Raw genomic sequence first — 20,624 nt, 5'->3', positions numbered from 1 at the left:
TCCTGCTCCTCATCATTCCACTCTCTGGCTTTTCAGAGAAGGGAAGCTAGAACAATAGGAAATGTGAGAGCAATGATGGTTGGTGTGTGCATGTAACCTTATGGTGAGGTTTTAGGTGGCAGTGCTCCCCACTTTCACCGCCAATCAGGTTCTGCATACAGATTAAGCTAGAAGTGCCCGGGGAATGCACTACCAGTCATACTGGCCCCTTCCTTGAGCTTGCAAAAGTGAGAGCTGGGTTGTTTTGCGTCTCACCTTCTGTAGAAAGAGAACCACCCACACAAGCATCTTGGCGTGCAGTTCTTCCAACGTAAACAGCGTCCGAGGTGTACGGATGAAGATCTTGGTCTTCCCATAGGCCACGTCATGTTGGAACCCACAGTGTTCAATCAGTTTCTTCACAGCCTCCTTGTCCGATGGGAGCTTGTGATTCGGCCAAGTAAATTCAGGGATTATCTTGTACCTGTGGACACAATGGATTAAAAAAATAATAATACTGGTTATACTGCCAACTTTGCCATGTCTTAGCTCAATTATATCGCAGTAGAGTTCACCCTAGGCCTCTTATTAAAGAAGAGTTTTACTTATGGGTAGAAAGAGATTTTGTATTTCTTTCTACATATATCAACATAGAATAACACCAGCATAAACAGCAGTATGCGATGGCAGATATGGTCACAGTGCATACTCTGCAAGAAGTCAAGAAAGGTACAATCCATATATTCAGTCATACAGAAGAGTATCCACAAGCTGCTACTTTGGCCAAAAATGGTGTATGGCCTTGTAACTCAGGGGGTTGTATGCATTTTTATTTAGATCTGCTCAGAAGCTCCTGCTCAGCTTCAAGGAACACATACATATTTTATGCACTCAGACAGCAAAAATCCTTTCTCTTGGTTCCAGCTTTCTGTTTGCTAACCAGAAGCAGGGAGCTGAAAACACTGGGAAAACATTTTTGTGCTAGTTTGCTGGGAACACAGGCAGTGTGTTGGTCAGGTGGGGCAACAGCTGACAGCTCAGGATCTTTGCAGTGTGATAGGGCCCGAGACAGCCCACCAGCTTCTGATCTGACCCTTGAAGACCTCTGAAAGGGGCGCAAGGTGAAAAGGAGGACTGGCCAGCAGTATACTCTCCTCATACCAACTCCCTTTTCAAGCCTGCAAGGTTCTGAACAGGAGCTGGTAGCCCTGGACTCAACCCCTGAAGGCTTTGAAAGGTTCCCTGCTAAGTGGGCAAAGAGGCATCTTTTTAAAGTGGCAATTCTCTTTATTGAGCAGGGGGAGAGCAACTGGCCCTATCCAACCCCAGCACAGTGTCCCTCCAGTGACTGTGCTGGTGTCTGTCTTGTTTCCTTTTTAGATTGTGAGCCCTTTGGGGACAGGGACCCACCTTATTTATTTATTGTTTTTTCTATGTAAACCACTTTGGAAACCTTTGTTGAAAAGCAGTAGATAAATAGTTGTAGTAGAAGTTGTAGTTTGAAAGGGGCACAGGGCGAGAGAAGGATCTGCCAAAAGCCTCCTACCCTTGTCCCACAACCCTTTTAACTCCCCAGCCCCAGGTAGGAGAGGGCCCATGGGCAGTCATGTGTCAAGGGCCTTCCAAGACCAACATCTGGCCCTAGCTGGGAGAAAAGATAGGGGGAGAGGAAATGCACAAACAGCTTTCAGTTGGGGATGCTGTATCTGTTCTAAAGAGATGATACACAAGTTGGGGTGAGGAATCAAAGCTATGCCCCACAAAACCAAGTAAGGAAGAGGAGGTAAGAAAATTAGCCTGGTGCAGGTGTTCACATTAGCACCACCAAAAGAAAGTCCAATGAAAAATCACTTGACTGCCCAAAGGAAAGCAGAGCTCCCCTACAGTCTGCATAACAAAGCCAGTACTACACCACATGATATAGTTGAGGTTTCAAGGCTAGATGTTCCTCAAACACCCAAAGTCTGAAATCTTATATTTTGTTACCTGTGAAGGAACTTCTCATATGTTTGACGATAAGCAAATCCTGCCCGTCGAACCCTCACATTCTCCAGGAGCCCAAGGTATTCCACCTGATGCTTGCAACGTTCCTCATCAAACAGATGCGGCAACTTCTTGTCATTGGGCTTAATGCAACGGACATAATATGGCTCCTAGAGGGAGGAACAACACAATGTCTAGACTAAGAGCTAAGGTGTAAGGGAAGTAACTGAGAATTGATGCACACATCATATTTCTATTACGGTTAAGGAAACAGGCTAGGGGACTACGTGTCCCTTTCCCCCCGGCCTCTCCCCTCTTCAGAGGAAATTCCTACCCTTTAGCCGTAGCCATGGTGAAGGCCAACTAGGATCTGCTTGTTTACAAGGACTTTAAACCAAGTCTGAAGCTAGTTTTAGGACCCTGGCCTGGGTAATACTTGGTTGGTTAATAGTCAAGAGCAATGCTAACAAACCTTAACCATGCTTATGAAGGGGGGGGGGGCGCGGGTGGAAGAAGGGAGAGGGACTGGGTGATCATTCAACCTGTTGCCAATCCTTTTAACTGTGGATGAGAGATTGGTAGTGTTATGTGCACACTGAAGGATGACACACAGAAAACTGCATCATACACTGTAAGGGGGACAGTACTCCTGTATTTAAGTCCACATGGCACTTGGTTTTGCTGAAGCATTTATTTTGCCATGGAATGATCGCAGAATCCCTGTTGTGAGGGCAGATTCATTGTTCAAACGTTTCATCACTTATAGTTTTTCACCTTGTTTGTCCTCCAAACAATACTGTTAGTGGGTTATCATTTTATCATTGTTGCGGTGTTTCAGATTGACAACTGAGGCAGAGAGCTAACACACCCTCTTTGAGATTTTTTGGGTTTTTTAAAACCATTTGATCAAGAGAAGGTGGTCCTCGGGGTAAGAGAGCACAGAGTAGAACAGAAGTCAGATGTAGCAAATGAAATCTGCCTTCCATCTTGAGTATCCTGTACAAAGACTCCATACGAAAGCATTCATTTACAACATTTAAAGAAACTGCTCTTCCTTCAGAGAAAAGCCTATAGCTTCTCATACCATTTCATTCATTACATATAAAAGAGTGAGAATTTATAAAAACCCTTTCAATAGAGCATGTTAACTTATCCCAGGACCTCTCATAAACTCAGTTCACCGAAATAATTTTGACATCTCAAAGCTTTTGAGTAACTGATCCAGCACTGTAGCTTCACTCATAGCGGTTGTTTCCCCTTCACTTGCAACTAAAAATTTCTGTACAGCCCATGACTATAGTAACAGTTATTCTAAAAAAAAAAAAGATACCAGCACTATCTAGACACTGCCTTTCCATCAGAAGCTGAAAGATCAATTGCATTCTTCAAGTTCTGTCAGCCAACCTCCATCAGAAGCCTGCAGTGAAAGAATTGGCTAGTTACGTCAAAGTAACACGAAGCTCAGTATGCTTACCCATCCCACTGCCTCTTTGCCTTCATTGTTCCCTTAGGATTGCCAGGTCCAGTCGGAGAAGCCAAAACTGCTACAGTTCCTTCTATGAAACCCCAAGCTCAGGAGCTCCCACAGGGTTTAGATTTGGCAACAGTGCCTTATTGGATCCATGGTCCACAATTCCCAGGCCTTTCCCCTCAGGCTTCTGTTTCTTCCATCTTCCCTTCCCTTAGTTCCTTGTAACTCACTCTGCCCCTTTCCTCAGATACCCGGACTCTTCTGCCTCCTTAGGTTCCCTACCTTCAGAAGATGTCCTCCAAAGGAAGATTTCCACTACTTAGCCTGACCCACAAAGCTCTTCATTCCACAAGATCTATGTGAGGTTTTAATCCCAGCCAAATTGACAACTATCCCTTCTCACAGAAGCTGGACTATCAGTATTTTGTTCCCCAAGCACCTGGGATGTTTGGTGCACATTCCATAACATCACACAATTTCTACAGGCTTCACTGAGCAAAGAGACGCCTTTTAAAGTGGTGGTTCTCTTATTTAACCAGAGGAGAGCAACTGTCCCTATTCAACCTCAGCTAAGCATCCTTATGGTGTCTGCCTTGTGTGTTTTTTTAAAAGGCTGCAAGCACTTTTGCAACATGGAACCATCTTTATGATTGATTTTTCTGTGTGAATTGCTTTGAGAACTTTGTTGAAAAGTGGTATGCAAATTGTTGTTGTAGTTCACTGCCACAAATGCAGTACATTTCCTATACCTCTTCTCTCCTCATACCAGAAATACCAAAGAGCATTAACCAAGAACATTTTGGCTAGCCAGTCAAATTGTAGGAGTAGGCATGTGTGCATGGCAAAGGAGATCTCCACAGTGGGTAAAATTATTCTTCCTTCTATCTTCAGGTGCTCTGGAATTGATCTTAGAACACTAGGCAGAACCTGTAACACATTTATAAAGGAATTAACCAACCCATATACTGGCCAGAAGTACTGAGAAAGTACTTTTGTATATTGCTGGACAAAAGATGCTCGTTCTGAAATGCTGATGGTGTTGTATGAATGCTGCACTTCCTTACAGCAGTGATATAGTCCAGGTTATAATTGGCTTTTTGTCCCTATTTCCTCCAAGCGGTTATGCCATATTCCCCTTGGAACTGTATTCTTACAGGAGCTTTGGCCGTGACAAATGGCATTCACTATGCATACATCTCTAGCCAAATGAAAAAGAAAACACTGCCATGGCAACAATGTGTTAATACATGGAACAGAATGTCTTAGGGCTGCTTCTACAATTTTGTTTTTGGAAGGGGGAGGCTGGGTATGTCAGTGTTTGAGCACCCCTGAACTTCATACTGGCTGAGGCAATACATCAGGAGAACATACATTTCAGCTAGATGTCTGGTTTATTAAGTGATGGAATTAAGCAAAGCATCCTGACAAAGCCCATTTACAGTGGATTCAAGCAGACCACGAGAGAGGGAGAAGGGAGCATGCTCAGCTAGCCAAGGAGAGGTGAACAAACAAGAATGGTCCCTAAGGAGTAAAACCTCAGTCCCACAATGGTCCATCATTCACTACTGCTGTCAGCCAAACAAACATTAAAAAGCGGGTGGGGGTGGAAAGACCCCAGTGATCTTTTGAAACAAGACCAAAGCCTCAAGAGACAACTCTCCAGATTTAGTAATTATCAGTCATACTCCATTACACATGGCACGAACATAAATCAGCTCAAAGCCATGATTTAAACAGGTGTATGAGAACCACTTATCTTATTTCCTGAAGTATAAGAGCTGCTTAACAAGAAACTGGGGCACAGAATTCCCCCGAGAAGATAGAAAAAGAATAGATTGAGCTCTTATGGTGCCCAAATGAAGAAATGCTATTGTTTTGGTCCTGAGCTGGTTATGCAATTACTAACATAACATTAACAAAGCTCTGAATGAAGATTTTGGACATAGCCTTCATAATTCACGTGCCCAAAGTGATACTACATACCTACGGAGATGAAAATTCCAATGCAAGTGTCACATTGCTTTGTTCTTATTGAGTAGGTAAGCCAATAAATGACATTTCAAAAAGAACAGTCCACCTTATCCACAAAAGAAAATGGGAAAAGCAAATGAAAAACTAGAAAGAGGTGGACTGAGGTTAAGCATTAGGAAGTTTGACAGTTATACAGGCAATTCAGCAATGTGTCAGGACTCAAACCTGCAGGAGACCCTGAGCCCAAAGGATATCAGCTTGTGCAGTGCACCATCACCAAGGACCAGCCAAACGATGAGGATAACCAGCCAAACCAGTAAAGAAGCTTTGGGAGCACAAGTTGGCTCACAAAAGAAGGCCTGAATCCCTAGAAAAGCTCCCAGTTCAGAACAACAAGGCGACTCTGTTGCTGACTCCTTTTGGGGGAGCACACCTGCCCATTGATCTTCCATAAAAATAGAATCATGACTGTAATGTACACTCCACTGGTTTATATGGAGAAAGAAGTTGTCTAAAAGACCTGCTGGAGAACTTAAGTGAAAACATCTAGCCAAAAATCAGCTATACTTAGGGATGTGCCCAAGAATGTGCGTGCTGATGGTACGTGGGGCTTTTTGGTACCAGCACCACCCCAGCAGGAAGCTGGAAGGGGTGACATCTCCTTTTTCTTAAAGTTCCCTTTTAATTTTCCCTAAAGGTGCTTGAACTGCACTTCGGGCACATCCCTAGCTATACTGACAAGAAACCACTAAAAAGATTAGCAGGAAGCTTAATGAAAAAAAACTTTCCTCTGTGTGGCTTCAAACTTTCCATCAATTTTTAGATGATTTCTGTGCAACAGAATGAAGGCTTGGAAGGTTAACAAATGCACATTAATTTCACTTTAAAATAAAAAGAAATTATGCTCTCCCACACTGGATATTAATGGCATGGTTTATTAGCTGCCTAGCAGACACCAGGCTTTCCCCGTGGAAGAGCACTTAATGCAGCCTGAACCTGCCCTCCCAATTGCAACCAGTTCTTTAACATATAAGCTAGACAGCTCTAAAGTTCCCAAGTCTGACCTTTAGGAAGGCATTAACTGTGCAAATCACTGCTGTGGAGGACTCGGCAACCCTTCTTCATTAAGAAAAGGCTGGTCATAAAAATTCATATGATCAAGACAGAGCCTTGGCCACGCAGCATGTAGAAAAAAGCCCTCTTGGGACCAACTAATGTTTTTTGCTTGTACTGAATTCCTGTGTTCCTTTCCTGCTTTGCCTTTTAAATTGAGATTTTGCATTTTTTGTGCAACGCAATTTGCTCATTGCCAGTGCTATTAATGCTGATAGCAAAATATAATCTTCAAATCAGTTTACTCCCATTCTTCTTCACTATCTCCTCAAAAGTGCTGACTTGTTTGCTTTGGGATCAAACACAACGTAAAATGGCTTGAGACTTGTGATCAGTAGCTAATGTTTAAAAACAGGCCATATTTTGAATTGGGCAAGAGCTGAAGAGCCAGAAACACCTATTCACTCCCACACAAGTCAAGATATGGGCAAAGGGCTCTTTAACCTAACCCTGTACGATTAGCATTAGAGATCTCCTGCTGAAAAGCGCCATCTTCTAAATCCTGTTTGTCAAAAGAGTGGGTGCTGATAGACCCTTCACTGCTGTTCATGCTGGGGTGAGGGAAGAGTGGAGGCTTCGGGAGCCCTTGGCTTATATTTCAGCTTGCAGGGGATAAAGGTTTCCATTTATAGAGCTACAAGATCTCTCCCAAAGCAGAGGCTAAAGTGTAAGCAGGATGTCAGATGACTTTTCATGCTTTGTAGACTTTCAGGGAAGACCAAATGCCTCTTTAAGAGACTTGTTTCCTAACCAAATCCATATGAATGCACAGGTGAAACTAGCCACTCACGCATAGCAAGTACAAATCACTGCCAGAGACCGGTCAAATGAGAGGTTTCATGTTTCTCTCTTTCCCACTCTCAAACCACACTTCCTCCATCCTGCATACACTCCACCAAGTGCTGTCATTGCAGTGCTCTTTCTGTCTGGAAAGAGCTGCAGTATTCATATCACGGACACCACCCCTTTCAAAAACCAGGGCAGGCAACCAGAGTGCCCACTCAGTACGGCTTCCAGTTAGGAGAACGAATGCTGCTCCAAGAAGTGCCACCAAGATCAGGGAAATTATAACCCACAATCCAGTTTCCTGGGTTGATCAAGAAAAACTGAGGGGAGGGTAGAGGGACTGGAACGTGCAAGGGCAGACTCATGTCTGGCATAAGTCAGCAGTCTTGTGACCTTCAGAGAAAATACATGAATACCTGAGGCAACCCATTTAGTTCAAGCTGCCTTCTCTTCAGAGGGTTCAGTTTAAGTGCTCCTGTGGCATAATCCCAGTTAAATGTAAGCATCTCCTGCTGAAAAAGCTTACTCAGCAATATTTTCCTTTTAACCTACTGACCAATATTCCTCCTTAACAGCTGCATTTCCCCAGCCAGGTAGCAACCTCTGAGCAGCTTATAAAGACCAGGTAAAAAGAACCCCAATTTAGAGAACATTAGTATTTTAAAAGGCTCACACCATTCTGTCTGCATATAAGAAATACTGCTGGCTTGTAACCAGAAAGCAGGGCTAATTTTCAATATTAACATCTAGTAATACAGTTCAAAAGAGAGAGTCTGTACTTAATTTAGCTAAAGTTCAGTTACGAAATCTGTCTGGATTGCCATGCTTCAGCACCAGAATGTATGAAATAATAAATAATGCAATACTCCACATATGTGCAGAGTACATTCAGCTCCCAATGCATCTTAGATTAAAGGTTAAGACTTCCAGGTCAGAGTGCACCTTTATTTAGAAATTAATCACTGGAAAATATTCAGCCTGGATTCAACTCCAAGGTCAGCAAGTCTCTCAGCCTCAGTTTTCCTACCCGTAAAATATAAATAGTCGTAACCTGCCTCATTGCTGGCAAGAGGAGGAATGCAATAAGCATCATTTAATATTTTGCACGCAAGACATGTATCTAAATTCTACATTGCTGTTTTGCTTGGAAGCCTAAGATTACACTGACTAGAAGCATGCAGATAATAGGAAAAATGTCTATGTAAATGGCAAACTTAGAGCTTAGACAGATACTTACTGGACCGGTTCAGATGTCACATGGAACCATGGTTACAACTTGGTTCTATGTGACATCCCTAAGCCTTGAGCACACATGATCCTCTCTTCATTGCCTGTGAGAGCCTCATAATACCACTTCCGACTGCAGTTGTATACAAACCAAGGTCACTTGTAATGTGTGAACTGACTGATCTTAGTTTATTCTAACCAACGTCCTTGAAATAAGCCTAGATCTGAACTCAAGCTTTGAAGTGGGTTTCAGATCTTGGTTTATTTCAAGGAGGCTGGTTAGAATAAACTAAGACTGGTTGGTTCAGATGTCATGACTGATGTTGGTTTCTTGTTTAACCATAACTGGAAGTAGACGTCTTCCTAGGCTTATGCAAGGAAAGGACATGCTCCTGAGCTTCGAGGAAACTGTGCATAACAAAAACATAAATGTGGCTCCCTGTGATGGCTGAACTGGCCCATTACCTTAGATGCCAAGTTGTCCACTAAAGCAATCATGGAGTTCTTGAAAAGGGTAGCAGCAGTCAATGGTCGTTTGGTCACTTCTGTGATGCTCAATTTGCCTTCTGGCCACATCTTTTTCAGCACAGGGTTGGAGCTAAGAAACCAGAGAAATGATTTAAAAGGTCAGCAATATCTGGTCAGCATGTTAAGAACCACATGGATAGTTAAAGCTTTGCTCCTACCTGTTATACATCAGGCGCTTGAAATCTTGAAATAAAGTGTCCTTGTTTTTATCGATAAATCCAGTGACTGAGTAGCTAGTAAATGAGAGTGGGGAGAAAGTTAATTTTATTGACCTGTCATCAGCAAACAAAAGTAACACAATGGGCCAATGCAAGAGAATGAAACTGTTTCCATGTCTGGAGCTACAGCAATCTAGCATAGATCGATTCTCAATTCTAATATACACCATGTATATAGTCAAGCAGCAAGGAAACAGCACCAGAGATTCTCTTCACTGATAGTATATACATTATGCTTCCAGCAGATTATCAAAATGTATGAAGTGCACCACATGCACAGTGGTTAAAGTTGCTTATTTCCCCCACCACATGTTAAATACCTCTTGTTCTTGTTAGAAAGCAGTATACTGTATTCTTAACCACCACCACCAGTGGGAACTCCCCATCTCTACTCTCTCCCTTATGAAGGCTAATACCAGGTGTGGTCTAACACTACCAGCAGTCCACTGTGTATATTTTCTTGTTTAGATATATGGTATGTTTTATCCTTCCTCTCACATTTCTTACAGTAGACTATGCAAGACAAATGAATATAGGAAGTTGTATAGACCAGAGCTGCATGGCTTCAGCCCTCCAAGCTGTGGTTAGACTACAGTTCCCATCATTCCTGTCTCCTGACCACTATGATTGGGGATGATGGGAGCTGTAGTCCAACAGCAGCTGGAGGACCGAAGTTGTACAGCCCTGCTCTAGACAGAGTCAAACTATCTAGTCAAGTATTTATTTATTTGATTTCTATACCTCCCATCTAAAAATGGCTCAGGGCGGTATGGCCTACTACTCTTGAGCTCTCCTTTGAGCAGCTCTCAAAGGACTCAGTAGAAGTCTTTCCCAAAGTCGCTACCAAAGACGCTTTAAACCGGTGCATAATCTGGACCTCTATGGCACAGCATACAAACACCACCAGCTAAATTTCATAAAAGAAAAGGCATTCTAGCTATCTCTCTGGAGAGAGAGAGAGAATGAGTATTCCTGGCCATTATAGAATAGGCACAGAGAAAGGAAAAAGCAGCATGATTGGGGGGGAAATGTGCTTGAGAATATATTAATAGGTACTAGAACAGCAAGTGTGGGAACCACACACTTACATAACATCTCCAGCATAGTGCTTAATCCGAAAGTCTCTGTCAAACTCCAGGTTTTTGTCCGTAGCACAGAGCTTAAAAACAAACGATTAAGAGATCAGTGTTAAAAGGCAGCCATTGAAAATTCTCAAACTGTACTCCAAAGCTGCTTTTAAGTTGTAGACCCAGGTGGGGTCTGTAGCTATCATTGCAGCTACAGGTTTGGCCATGAAATCCCACTTTTGGAATGCTATGCTTATGTAACGTTCTTATTCACAGACAATCTACAGAACAAGCCAACCTTTTTCTTTCAACTTAGTAATGTGTTCCTTTTTACAAGAAAGAAAGAAAGAAAGAAAGAAAGAAAGAAAGAAAGAAAGAAAGAAAGAAAGAAAGAAAGAAAGAAAGAAAGAAACTTGCAGAGGAGGAAGAACTTTAGGTCTCGGCTGCCATCTGTTCCTTTCATTATTCCTTTGCACAACGTCACAGTCAAATACTCATGCAACCTGTAGGGCATCGCCAAGTGGACAGATTGACACAAAGTTTATGAAACAGCTTTAAATAAATCTGTTGTGAACAGAACCCTGACAAATTCACATGGCCAATTATCACAAAAGCAACTCAGCTTAAGCAGAAATGAGTTGATGGGCCAGATTTTAATCTTCCTGGGTTGAAAAGCACAAAACAATAACCCAGCAAAATGCTCTCAGAAACATTCATCCCCATGCTATTCCATTCCCCCATGCCAAGCAGGTTCAGGGACTTGCAATGTTCATGTAGATACATGTTTTGAGAAAAGCTAAAGTCAGAGCTAAGGAGTCGGTTCAGGGGTTTAGTCTGGAGTAAGTGGAAACAAAGTATATGGACACACAAAGGTGCCGTAAACAGCCCAAGAATAATGGTCTGTCTAGCTCACTACACTCTTTTCCATTCACAGTCCTTTGACATGACATGCAGAGGAGTGAACCTGGGACCTTATAAGCTGTGACCCCTCCCATACAAGAGAGTCAAATCAGACATGCCATTTAATCACAGAAAAAAAATATCACGGGAAAAAGAAGAAGTAGCCAAAAGCCTTACTGAAATCCAAGTATTCAATAAAGCTACCTTCCCCCTGTCAAGTAAACCAATTACTTTATTAGGACGAGGATACTATACTACCTTGGGTTTGGAAACCAAGGGGACTGGAGGTTCTCTCTCGCAGCTATTTTATTTGTTCCACTATCTTTCCTTGGTATAGAGGTTGGCAAGTCGGTAGTTCCCTTGGACCACCCTTCTTGTGAAAGTTTCTCTTTCCAATTTTGTCTTAATCTCAGGCTGACACCCCAGTTTCCTAGGCTTTCTCACACACAATAGGTGATACCTTGAAGATGTAGTTAATTGGTCAATACGCATCTAGCTGATGTGTCCTTCAAATATTAACCAGGCAGCTAAGATCTGAACTACACATTCAACAACAGATCTGGGGTCACCACCAGCAAGTGGCAGAGCAAAGGAGCAATCTCAAGTACAGCAGGTTGATGAACCCTCCCCACTACAATTCCCTCCCCTGTAGCTGTTTTTCTTCTGGGATGAACTCCAATACTGGGGCAAAAATGAGATGAGAGAGGAACTCTGAGGGAAGAAGTGGTTGGAGGGAGGGTTCAGAACTTCCCTTCCAGCTTGCTGTTTCTCTACCTGAAATCCACATGGCGGGCTCCATGAAAGAAAAGGTGCATATAGCCATGTCACATTATTGTAAATCACATATCAGCTGCCCAATTAGTACACTTGAAGTATGACACATACTTGTGACTCACTTCATACATGACAGTAAAATCCATTCCCTATGTAGATTTTGTGTGTGTGCAGGAAAACTGTAACAGGTAAACCAACCTTGATATTCTCCAGATTCAGTCTAAAAAGGCAGATTAGGCACTGCCTAGTATTGAAGTTATTCAGGCAGCAAGGTCCTTTATCGGGCAACAGAGATGCAGTCATTTAATTCAGATTTTTATTTTTGCACATAGTAAAAATATCTCCCAGTGCTGCGTGAGTTTTGTCAATCAGAAAAGCAAGCCAATAGCAGTACACTACATGTACAGTCTGTAAACTAGGACACTGGTATGTAGGGCATAGCAGCCCCTCAGAGCTCATTCTTCCCGACTGGAACCCAACATGCTTCATAGAGGAGCAGTGAAGCATTAACGGTGAGGCTCAGAGATCAGAGATCACTATTCCCAAAGCATATCAGCACATGGTCTTTGATGCTCTTCAAACATCTTAACATCTGCAGTCTCTCTTGCTGCTTTTGGAAGGCATCAAGATACCTGGGAGACACAGTGTCATCTTGATTTTGCTTTGAGCACTATGATTAAGAAGCCCAAGGAGAGAGAAAACTAGCATTTCATCTCATTCATTTCTATAGCCTGGAATAGCAATATTCCAAACAACAGTGGCAGAGAACACACGTTAAGAAACATAGGTTCGTAGTCTCATTGCAACACATGTGCAATGTCTAGCATTTGCCTCAGAGTTGGGGGAGGAGTGCACTAAGTCCCCACTCCCTGAATCGCAAACAACTGACGCTTGGTTTCAGCACTGTCCAGAATAGAAGAGAAGCCTGAGCAGCAAAAGGGTGAATTTAACCAAGGTTTGAGGCACAGACAACTGTTTTCACAGATAAGTAACAAGGTGCCTGGAAATCCCAATCTCTCCTCTAAATAGCTTGTTTATATTCCACGGGCATGATTCTCTCCCAGCCTGCACTGTTTTGACATCTTGCAAATGCTACCCCCTGTAGAGAACAGCTAAGGGCAAGACCACAGTCTCAATCGGAGGCTTTCCTAGGCATATGCCATACATTGCAGGCTAATTGGCTGCAACAGGCTTTGCCACTTTATACCTTTCTGTCTATGAAGCAGCTGGAGACCAGCAACTCCCAGACCCATGCCATTAAGTGAAGAGGTCAAAAGATGAAACCACAGAGTGTGATTGTTTGTTCCCTGAAACAAGTGCACCATGAAAGCTGCTTATAATGACCATTCTAACAGTCTGTAATTCTAACCAGGACTACACTGTGATTACTCTCGCCAGCACAAAGATGCAGCCACTATTATCAAGTCATTCATGTCAATATGGCTCTTTCAAAGAATGTCCACCTAAAGGGCACATGTTTTGTTCACAAGATACATATGAGAGAACGCCAAAGGCCAGTTTCCTTAGGCCTTATTGTGCAGCAGGATCCATGGCAAACATGAGGCTACATTCAGGAGGAGGAGGAGAATATCCCTCCTGAGGGTCACACACGTGGCAAGGAAGATTTTGAACGGTAGCATGATACATGCCTTCAGATGATCACGTTCTTCACACAGCCCACACCACAGTGAGAGTCCTTACTCAGTAAAATGGCCCGAGTATTGATTGTTTCAGCAGTGTACCTATACTGTTAGACTTAATTGCTTCTCAATGTCAGACTCTAAGCAGAGTAAAGGGCAGCTTCTCCACAATGTGGCTGCTGTGTAGGAACGGTTTGAAATGGCTTCTGCATGTGAGTCTCTCCCAGCATCACAGGGATTACCACAGTGATTCTTTCCTGAGAGCAACTCCATAAGGCGAGCTTGTTGTGTGAATCAACATATATCGCCATGTGGCTGGAAGGGTGGGGGCGGTTAACTAACAAATAGATGTATCTAACTCAACCCAGAACAGTTATTTGTTCCAACAATGGTTCCTGAGAGGCTCTTTCAAAATTTCACTGCCCTCTTAGTTAGAAATAGAGCCAACTACTCCAGAAGCTAAAAGCTTCAAGGCTAGATGTCACACTGGGCATTACTGAATACTTCTGCCATTCTGCATAGAAAGTAAACCCCACTGAAATCAGTGGGACTTTCTTTCAAGCACCCTGATCCAGAAAACATTTTTTCCCTTCACAACAATTGGTTTATGCATATGCAAATTCAATCTGTTGATCAATCGATTAACAGTCTAGATTTCTCTAATGAGGCGATAGCTCTAGTTAAAAGCCTTCTTTAATGTATTCTGACCTGAACTACAGTGCAGCCAGGTGCATTAATCCTATCAGTGAAATGTGATGATCACAAAAATATGGTGGGTGGCAGTTTTTTGTTCAATAGGTTACCTGCCAAGCCATGAGCATAAGCATAAAGCCACTGATGGAAAGAGGCCCTCTTGCTTCGCTTCCATTTTGTATTTCACTATAAACAAGACAGACAACAAATTCAGTGTTTAAGTTCTATTGTGAGAACTCTGGAAGTAATCTCGACTATACTTCTTAAGCATGCACGTTAAGATGACCATTTGCCTTGCATGGGGTGAGAGGCTGCTGCCTTTCCTCATTGGAAAGGGGTTCAGGGAAGGCCTCTCTAGAGACTATAAAAGACACCAGCAAATTAAATTATCAGCGTTGTGCTGGCTGAAAATCCTTCAGGCTGCTGCCTGTGATTTCACAATTGCCAGTGATTAAGGCTGTTACTTTGTTCTGCCACGTTCAGCAAAGCCAAAACAAAGGAGCATGAGGGCTTGTGGGTACAGTGTTTAAAAAATGACAGCACTTTGTAGCTAGAGAGGGGGTAAAGATCAGCTAACGGTAATCAAAAACGCCAACATGATCCATATCTGCTGACACAGAAAATTAGTTGCTTCAGAAATGGTCACATGAACTTAAACTGGGTCCCTATTGGTTATAAGTGACATCATGATTGTCTAGCCCAATTCATGCTCCTGTTTCTTCCTGTTCAATTCAACAGGGAGCAGCACCCTCTGCTGGACATCAGGATAAAACTGACATTTACAATGAGGAAACTCTGAGAGCTTCTATATACAATGCATAAGACTCCTTTAGATCATGAGTTCTCAAACCTTCTAGGCTATTCACATTCTTGAAACCAGCCTCCTCTACAGGTGCCAGGTGGTCCCCTTCTCTACTACTACTAATAATATGCCACTTTTCAACGAAAGTTTGAAAAGATAGATAGATAGATAGATAGATAGATAGATAGATAGATAGACAGACAGATAGATCGATCGATCAGGGGCGTAACGAGGCTGGAGTGGGCCCAGAGACAAAATTTTAAGATGGGCCCCTCGCTGATACACGCACACTCACTTCACATGTGACTTGCCTCTGGGGGGCCCCTCGAGGCGTGGGGGCCCCCAGGCAGCCGCCTCCCCTTGCCTAATGGTAGTTACGCCCCTGAGATAGATAGATAGATAGATAATGAGATTATTCCCTGTCTCAAAAGGCTCACAATCTAAAAAGAAACATATGGCAGACACCAACAACAGCCACTGGAGGGATGCTGTGCTGGGAACGGATAGGGTCAGTTGCTCTCCCCTTGCTAAATATAAGAGAATCGCCACTTTGAAAGGCACCTCTTTACTTAGTTAGCAAGGGTTAGTGTCCAATTAGAGTCACCATCAGATCAACAAACTGGGGAAAGGTAAGTGCTCTTCCTCATCCAGCCCTCAGCACAAACCATGCACACCTCCAAGTCGGGGCACACGTTTTCAATCCACCCCCAGACACCCAAAAATTCCACCCACATCAATGAAGATAGCCGCAATCCTTGCACACACACCATGATCCTAAGCCCCGCATGGTCCCAAGATATTTCATCACTCCCGCCACCTTAACTGCCCCAGCCTTCTTTTGTTAACAGCTGCTGCTGCTTTCACCACTTCCTCTCTTCCTAGATTGGTTTTGGAAAGGGGAAGATAAACACATGCATGCCATGTAGAACCCTTAGGGCAGAGCTGCACAACTTTGCCCCTCCTGCAAGTGTTTGACTACAATCCCTATCACCCCAGCTATTGGGTACTGTGGCTGGGCATGATGAGAGTTGTAGTCCAACTATGGCTGGAGGGTTGAGGTTGTGCAGCCCAGCCCTGCTACACTGCAGCTCCAAGGCTTCCTATGGGGGGAAATTAAGATGAGGCAAGTGCAGAGGGTAGAATGGGAGCTTTTAGAACATGAACTTTTTTATTTTAATCTTCCACAGTCTCCTGCAAACAAGGTGCTTAACTATTCAAGCAAGCTCAACCAGTTATCACTCACCAAGAGTTCTTGAAGACCAGCACGCTACTGGAGACAAAACATAGCTTTGTTTCTTGGTTGCTCCATTTACTAAAGCTAACATACCTTTTTCATTGTGTGTGTGTAAAAAATTCCCATAGAAAAGTAGCATTTCAGGGACAATGCTAGGCTAGAATCCCTTTCTCTTGCTAACAGAGGGAGACATGCTCATTTTCTAAATGGAGGATTTATTTATTTTCATGAAGGTGCATTCATCTTCTCTGCGGCCTTCAAATAGTACAGCCTAGACCAGGGGAGTGAACCGAACCTGATTCCAATCCTAGTTCAGGTAGGGCTTTCCCCCCTCTTAAGTGAACTGGCACTGAAGCTGAGCCCAACTCCTCCAACACGAACCAGAACTGAATCCAGTAACTAATTCAAAATAAGTGCTTCAGTAATCTGGCACCTGGCTTTCAACAGCACAAATAATGGCTTCTCTTTCTGGTTTGTATCCTGTTGTATATTTTGTTGTAAAAGCAATAAAAAGCAAAAATAGTTTAATGCATGTTCTTTGCAAGCTAAATCAGTTTTGTATAGCTACATTGCTAACAAACGATGTCACTTTAATTCTGCATGAAATGTATCTGAACCAACTGGAAAAAGTCTGAATCGGTTTAGTGAATCACTTATTCAAGTGAAGCAGAAGTGTCTGAAGCAGAAGGTTAAAAAACAAACCAAACGAACCCACCACTAATGAACCCAGACCAGAACTGAACCCAAATGTTTAAAGCAGGGCTGCTCAACTTTGGCCCTCCTGCAGATGTTGGCCTACAACTCCCATAATCCCTGGCTATTGGCCACTGTGGCTGGGGATTATGGGAGTTGGAGTCCAAAAACAGCTGGAGGGCCAAAGTTGAGGAGGCCTGGCTAATGGTTCAGCTCCCTGGTCCAGACACAGGTTTACCACCTCAGTGAGAAATTGGCCTGTGGGGGACCTTTGCCACATCAATTACTTTACTTGCTTTCTGGTTTTAAATGTCAACAACTAAAAGTCCACAGCTTGCAAAGGGAGGAAGATCATTCACCTAAGCTACGTGCACCCTATGCCTTTTGTGGGGGCACCCTGCAAACATGGAATCTGCATTCTGAAAATCGCAGCTTTCAAAAAGCGAAGCTTCTAGGAGAGCTGCACAAGCAATCCCAGCTGAAATCTCAGACTCCATTGAGAGGGATGAGGAGGGAAGAGCACTGTTTGTGCTCTGCACAGTTCTTTACTATTCCTCATGACTAACACCAAAAGAATAGCCAATCACGTCCAAACTTGCCTGATTTAGTCAGGTGGCAGAATTATAGGCCGCACCAGTATAGGCAACTACAAGCAGTACCTTTCTGCTGGAGAAGTGAGCATGTTTGCCCAGTTTGTTATTAAGAGCCTCGAGGAACATCTCATCAGTGACTTTTCCAACATTCATGCAGGCATCATCCAGATTGGCAATGATCCCCTTGTGCTGCTGCTCCACTAAGTCAACAATGATTTGGTTGTTGAAGTAGTCGATCTGAAGAGCACAAAAGCAAAAGGTAATGACAAGAACCTTCTAAAAGAGAATGAGAAGCAGTGTGAGAAAAGGGAGCCCATACACACCCAGTTACAAGAACCAAAAACAGGGAATGAAGGAACAAATATCAGTTAGGAACATAGGAAGCTGCCATATACTGAGTCAGACCATTGGTCCATCTTGCTCAGTACTGTCTACACAGACTGGCAGCGGCTTCTCCAAGGCTGCAGGCAAAAATCTCTCTCAGCCCTATCTTGGGGATGCCAGGGAGGAAGTCTGGAACCTAGATGCTCTTCCAGAGTGGCTCCATCCCCAAGGGGAATATCTTACAGTGCTCACACATGTAGTCTCCCATTCATATGCAACCAGGGCAGACCCTACTTAGCAAAGAGGACAAGTCATGCTTGCTACCACAACCCCAGCTCTCTTCCCATGTGTCTAGTACAAGTGTGCAGTCATTGACATTTGCTGCACTTCAAGACTGGTGTTTCAGACAGACTTCAGCCCCTTCATAGTTTTGGACAATAGGTTGAAAGTTTTGTGAGAGATCTGCAGAATGGAAAGGCTCTGTTCTGGATTGCCACTGGTCAGAGGATGACTTGCACATTCCAAGTCCCCCTCTCCCTTGAGCTTCCCAACTCAATTCCCAATTGACTGGTGTAGAATTCCATCTCCAGGCATTGAGTCCATGCTAATCTCTTTATCCTGTTTATCTACTCACATGCTTCCAGGGAATCCCCTCACGCTGGTATTCCTCCTGCTCCTGCTTTAAAACAAGCTGGATGAAGAGTTGCTGCAGCTTCTCATTGCAATAATTTATACAGAACTGTTCAAAACTGCAACAAAATCAGAAGTTGAGAGAAATGTCAATTCCTCACCTAGAAGCTGATTTAAATCACATGCTTGACCTTCTCAAAAGAGCCCACCTGTTATTGTCAAAGATCTCAAAGCCATATATATCCAGGACCCCAATGACTGTGTTTTTCCCATGAACTGTCGTGTTGTAGTCCTTCACGGCAATCACATCATTGATGTGCATCACAATCCAGCAGAAAAGGCGCTCATATATTGCCTATAAACCAAACAATGACTAGGGTTACTTATTTTCTATCTTGCAGCTCAGATTTAGTCGGTGGGAGGAGGGGCGTAGGGGCGTTTCTGTATCATCCTAATCGGAAACCTGAGAAACATCCAGATCTAACCTCCTTGAGCTGACAACATCCTAACAAGTTTTAAGCAAACAAGACAAGCACACTGTATCTTTCTCTTGCTGCTTGTTTTGTTGCATTTTTAAAAACATCCAGTTATAATGGGCAATTGGAAGCAGAGTGCATTTCAATAAGATGCAAGTACATTTGCTCACCCAATTTTCACTGAGGAATACTTAGCTGCTCTCATATATCTTGGTGGACACTCTTTCCCAAAGTATGCAGGCTACAACATCCAGACTGTTCCAAGACCTCAAGGACCTCACAAGTCTCTAAGGATGGACTAACCCTACTAGCCTACCACTGCTGAAGCATCAAACAGCTCAGAACAAACAACCATTTGGTCACTTTTGGCACAAATCACCTTGGAGGGGAAACAGTCAAAACTGTGGGAAAGAGCTGCATCTCACCCCTTATGAGCTTCAAATAACTAACACAGAAATATGTAGCCAGGCAAGTTAGCAATTTTTGTAGACATCCTTGCAAGGCTTCCTTCAAAAGGTCAAGAAGCAACCATGCCGGCGGTTATTTTCACAGCAAATGTATGAAGGCAGAGTCTCAGGGAACCATTGCAAGTCCAAAGCACAGTTTAAGTTAGCAGGAGAGAATCTACAGTGACCTTTGCAAATGCATTTCTGCCATAGGTGGCTTCTTGCTCTGTATGCTGCTTATCAATGACATCCCGGCCAGTAGCAACCGTTCGAAAAAGCAACGCCTTCTCCACCATGTCAGCCTTGGTTGACAGCAGATCTGCGATAACAGACACTAGTTTGCTATTTTCAATCACTGGTGTGTCACCATCTACAGAAAACTTCAAATTGCCCTGCAGAAAGATTGGAAAAAGGAAGGAAGAAATATTTGTTGATTTTCCATCAGTACAGAAAGCAGCCAGGGCTTGGACATAACTACGTAGCCTTTCAAGAAGATGCAATTTCAGTAGCGCAGCCCAAACTGATGGTGTGGTGCTGGGGAGATAATCCATGTCTATCTTTGTCAGATGGACTCCTGTTTCTTGTACTGTCTATCAGGAACATGCAGAGGGGACTGGGCATGTCACTTGATTTCTGGGCTGCTATCACTCTCTTAGGCTAGTAAAAGAAGCTCCTTACTGCTTGAGATATCTAGAGCCATCTGCTCTGAAAGCATATATTTCTATAGAGCCCCCACTCTTTGTCTGTAGTATAAAGAAGTTTGGGATTTGCATAGGTTGATTGGGTGACTGTGGTGGTAGCAGCAGCACCTGAGACTGTATGTCCTTTTTTGTCCCCTCCAGATGGGATTCTCTGTTCTTTCTTTATCACAAGGGGCTCCTCTAAAGGAGATGTGCTACAGCTTCATCAAGTTCCTTATAAGGAACTCTCATCTAAGGAAAAGTGCTGGTCTTGTGGTAGCAAGCATGACTTATCCCCTTAGCTAAGCAGGATCCACCCTGGTTGCATATGAATGGGAGTCTAGAAGTGTGAGCACTGTAAGATATTCCCCTTAAGGGATGGAGCCACTCTGGGAA

General features: G+C 43.3%; 1 protein-coding gene across 2 annotated transcripts in view; it reads right to left on the bottom strand.

Annotated features, from left to right (window-relative positions):
* The window catches only part of MYO1D (myosin ID), a 200,481-nt gene that overhangs the window by 118,253 nt on the left and 61,604 nt on the right, over positions 1-20,624 (bottom strand). For both annotated transcript variants that reach the window (XM_053264002.1, XM_053264003.1), the window contains exons 8-16: positions 19,737-19,940; positions 18,836-18,981; positions 18,631-18,745; positions 17,739-17,909; positions 10,365-10,435; positions 9,217-9,291; positions 8,996-9,128; positions 1,966-2,132; positions 256-463 (exon numbers count right to left, since the gene is read on the bottom strand). In XM_053264002.1, the coding sequence (XP_053119977.1) occupies positions 256-463; positions 1,966-2,132; positions 8,996-9,128; positions 9,217-9,291; positions 10,365-10,435; positions 17,739-17,909; positions 18,631-18,745; positions 18,836-18,981; positions 19,737-19,940 (1,290 nt within the window). The remainder of the gene's footprint in view (positions 1-255; positions 464-1,965; positions 2,133-8,995; positions 9,129-9,216; positions 9,292-10,364; positions 10,436-17,738; positions 17,910-18,630; positions 18,746-18,835; positions 18,982-19,736; positions 19,941-20,624) is intronic.

Source organism: Hemicordylus capensis, chromosome 6, assembly GCF_027244095.1.
Source record: "Hemicordylus capensis ecotype Gifberg chromosome 6, rHemCap1.1.pri, whole genome shotgun sequence".
In the NCBI taxonomy this organism is placed as follows: Eukaryota; Metazoa; Chordata; class Lepidosauria; order Squamata; family Cordylidae; genus Hemicordylus; species Hemicordylus capensis.
The sequence above is the reverse complement of the archived record's forward strand: the minus strand, read 5'-3'. Positions and strand labels throughout refer to the sequence as shown.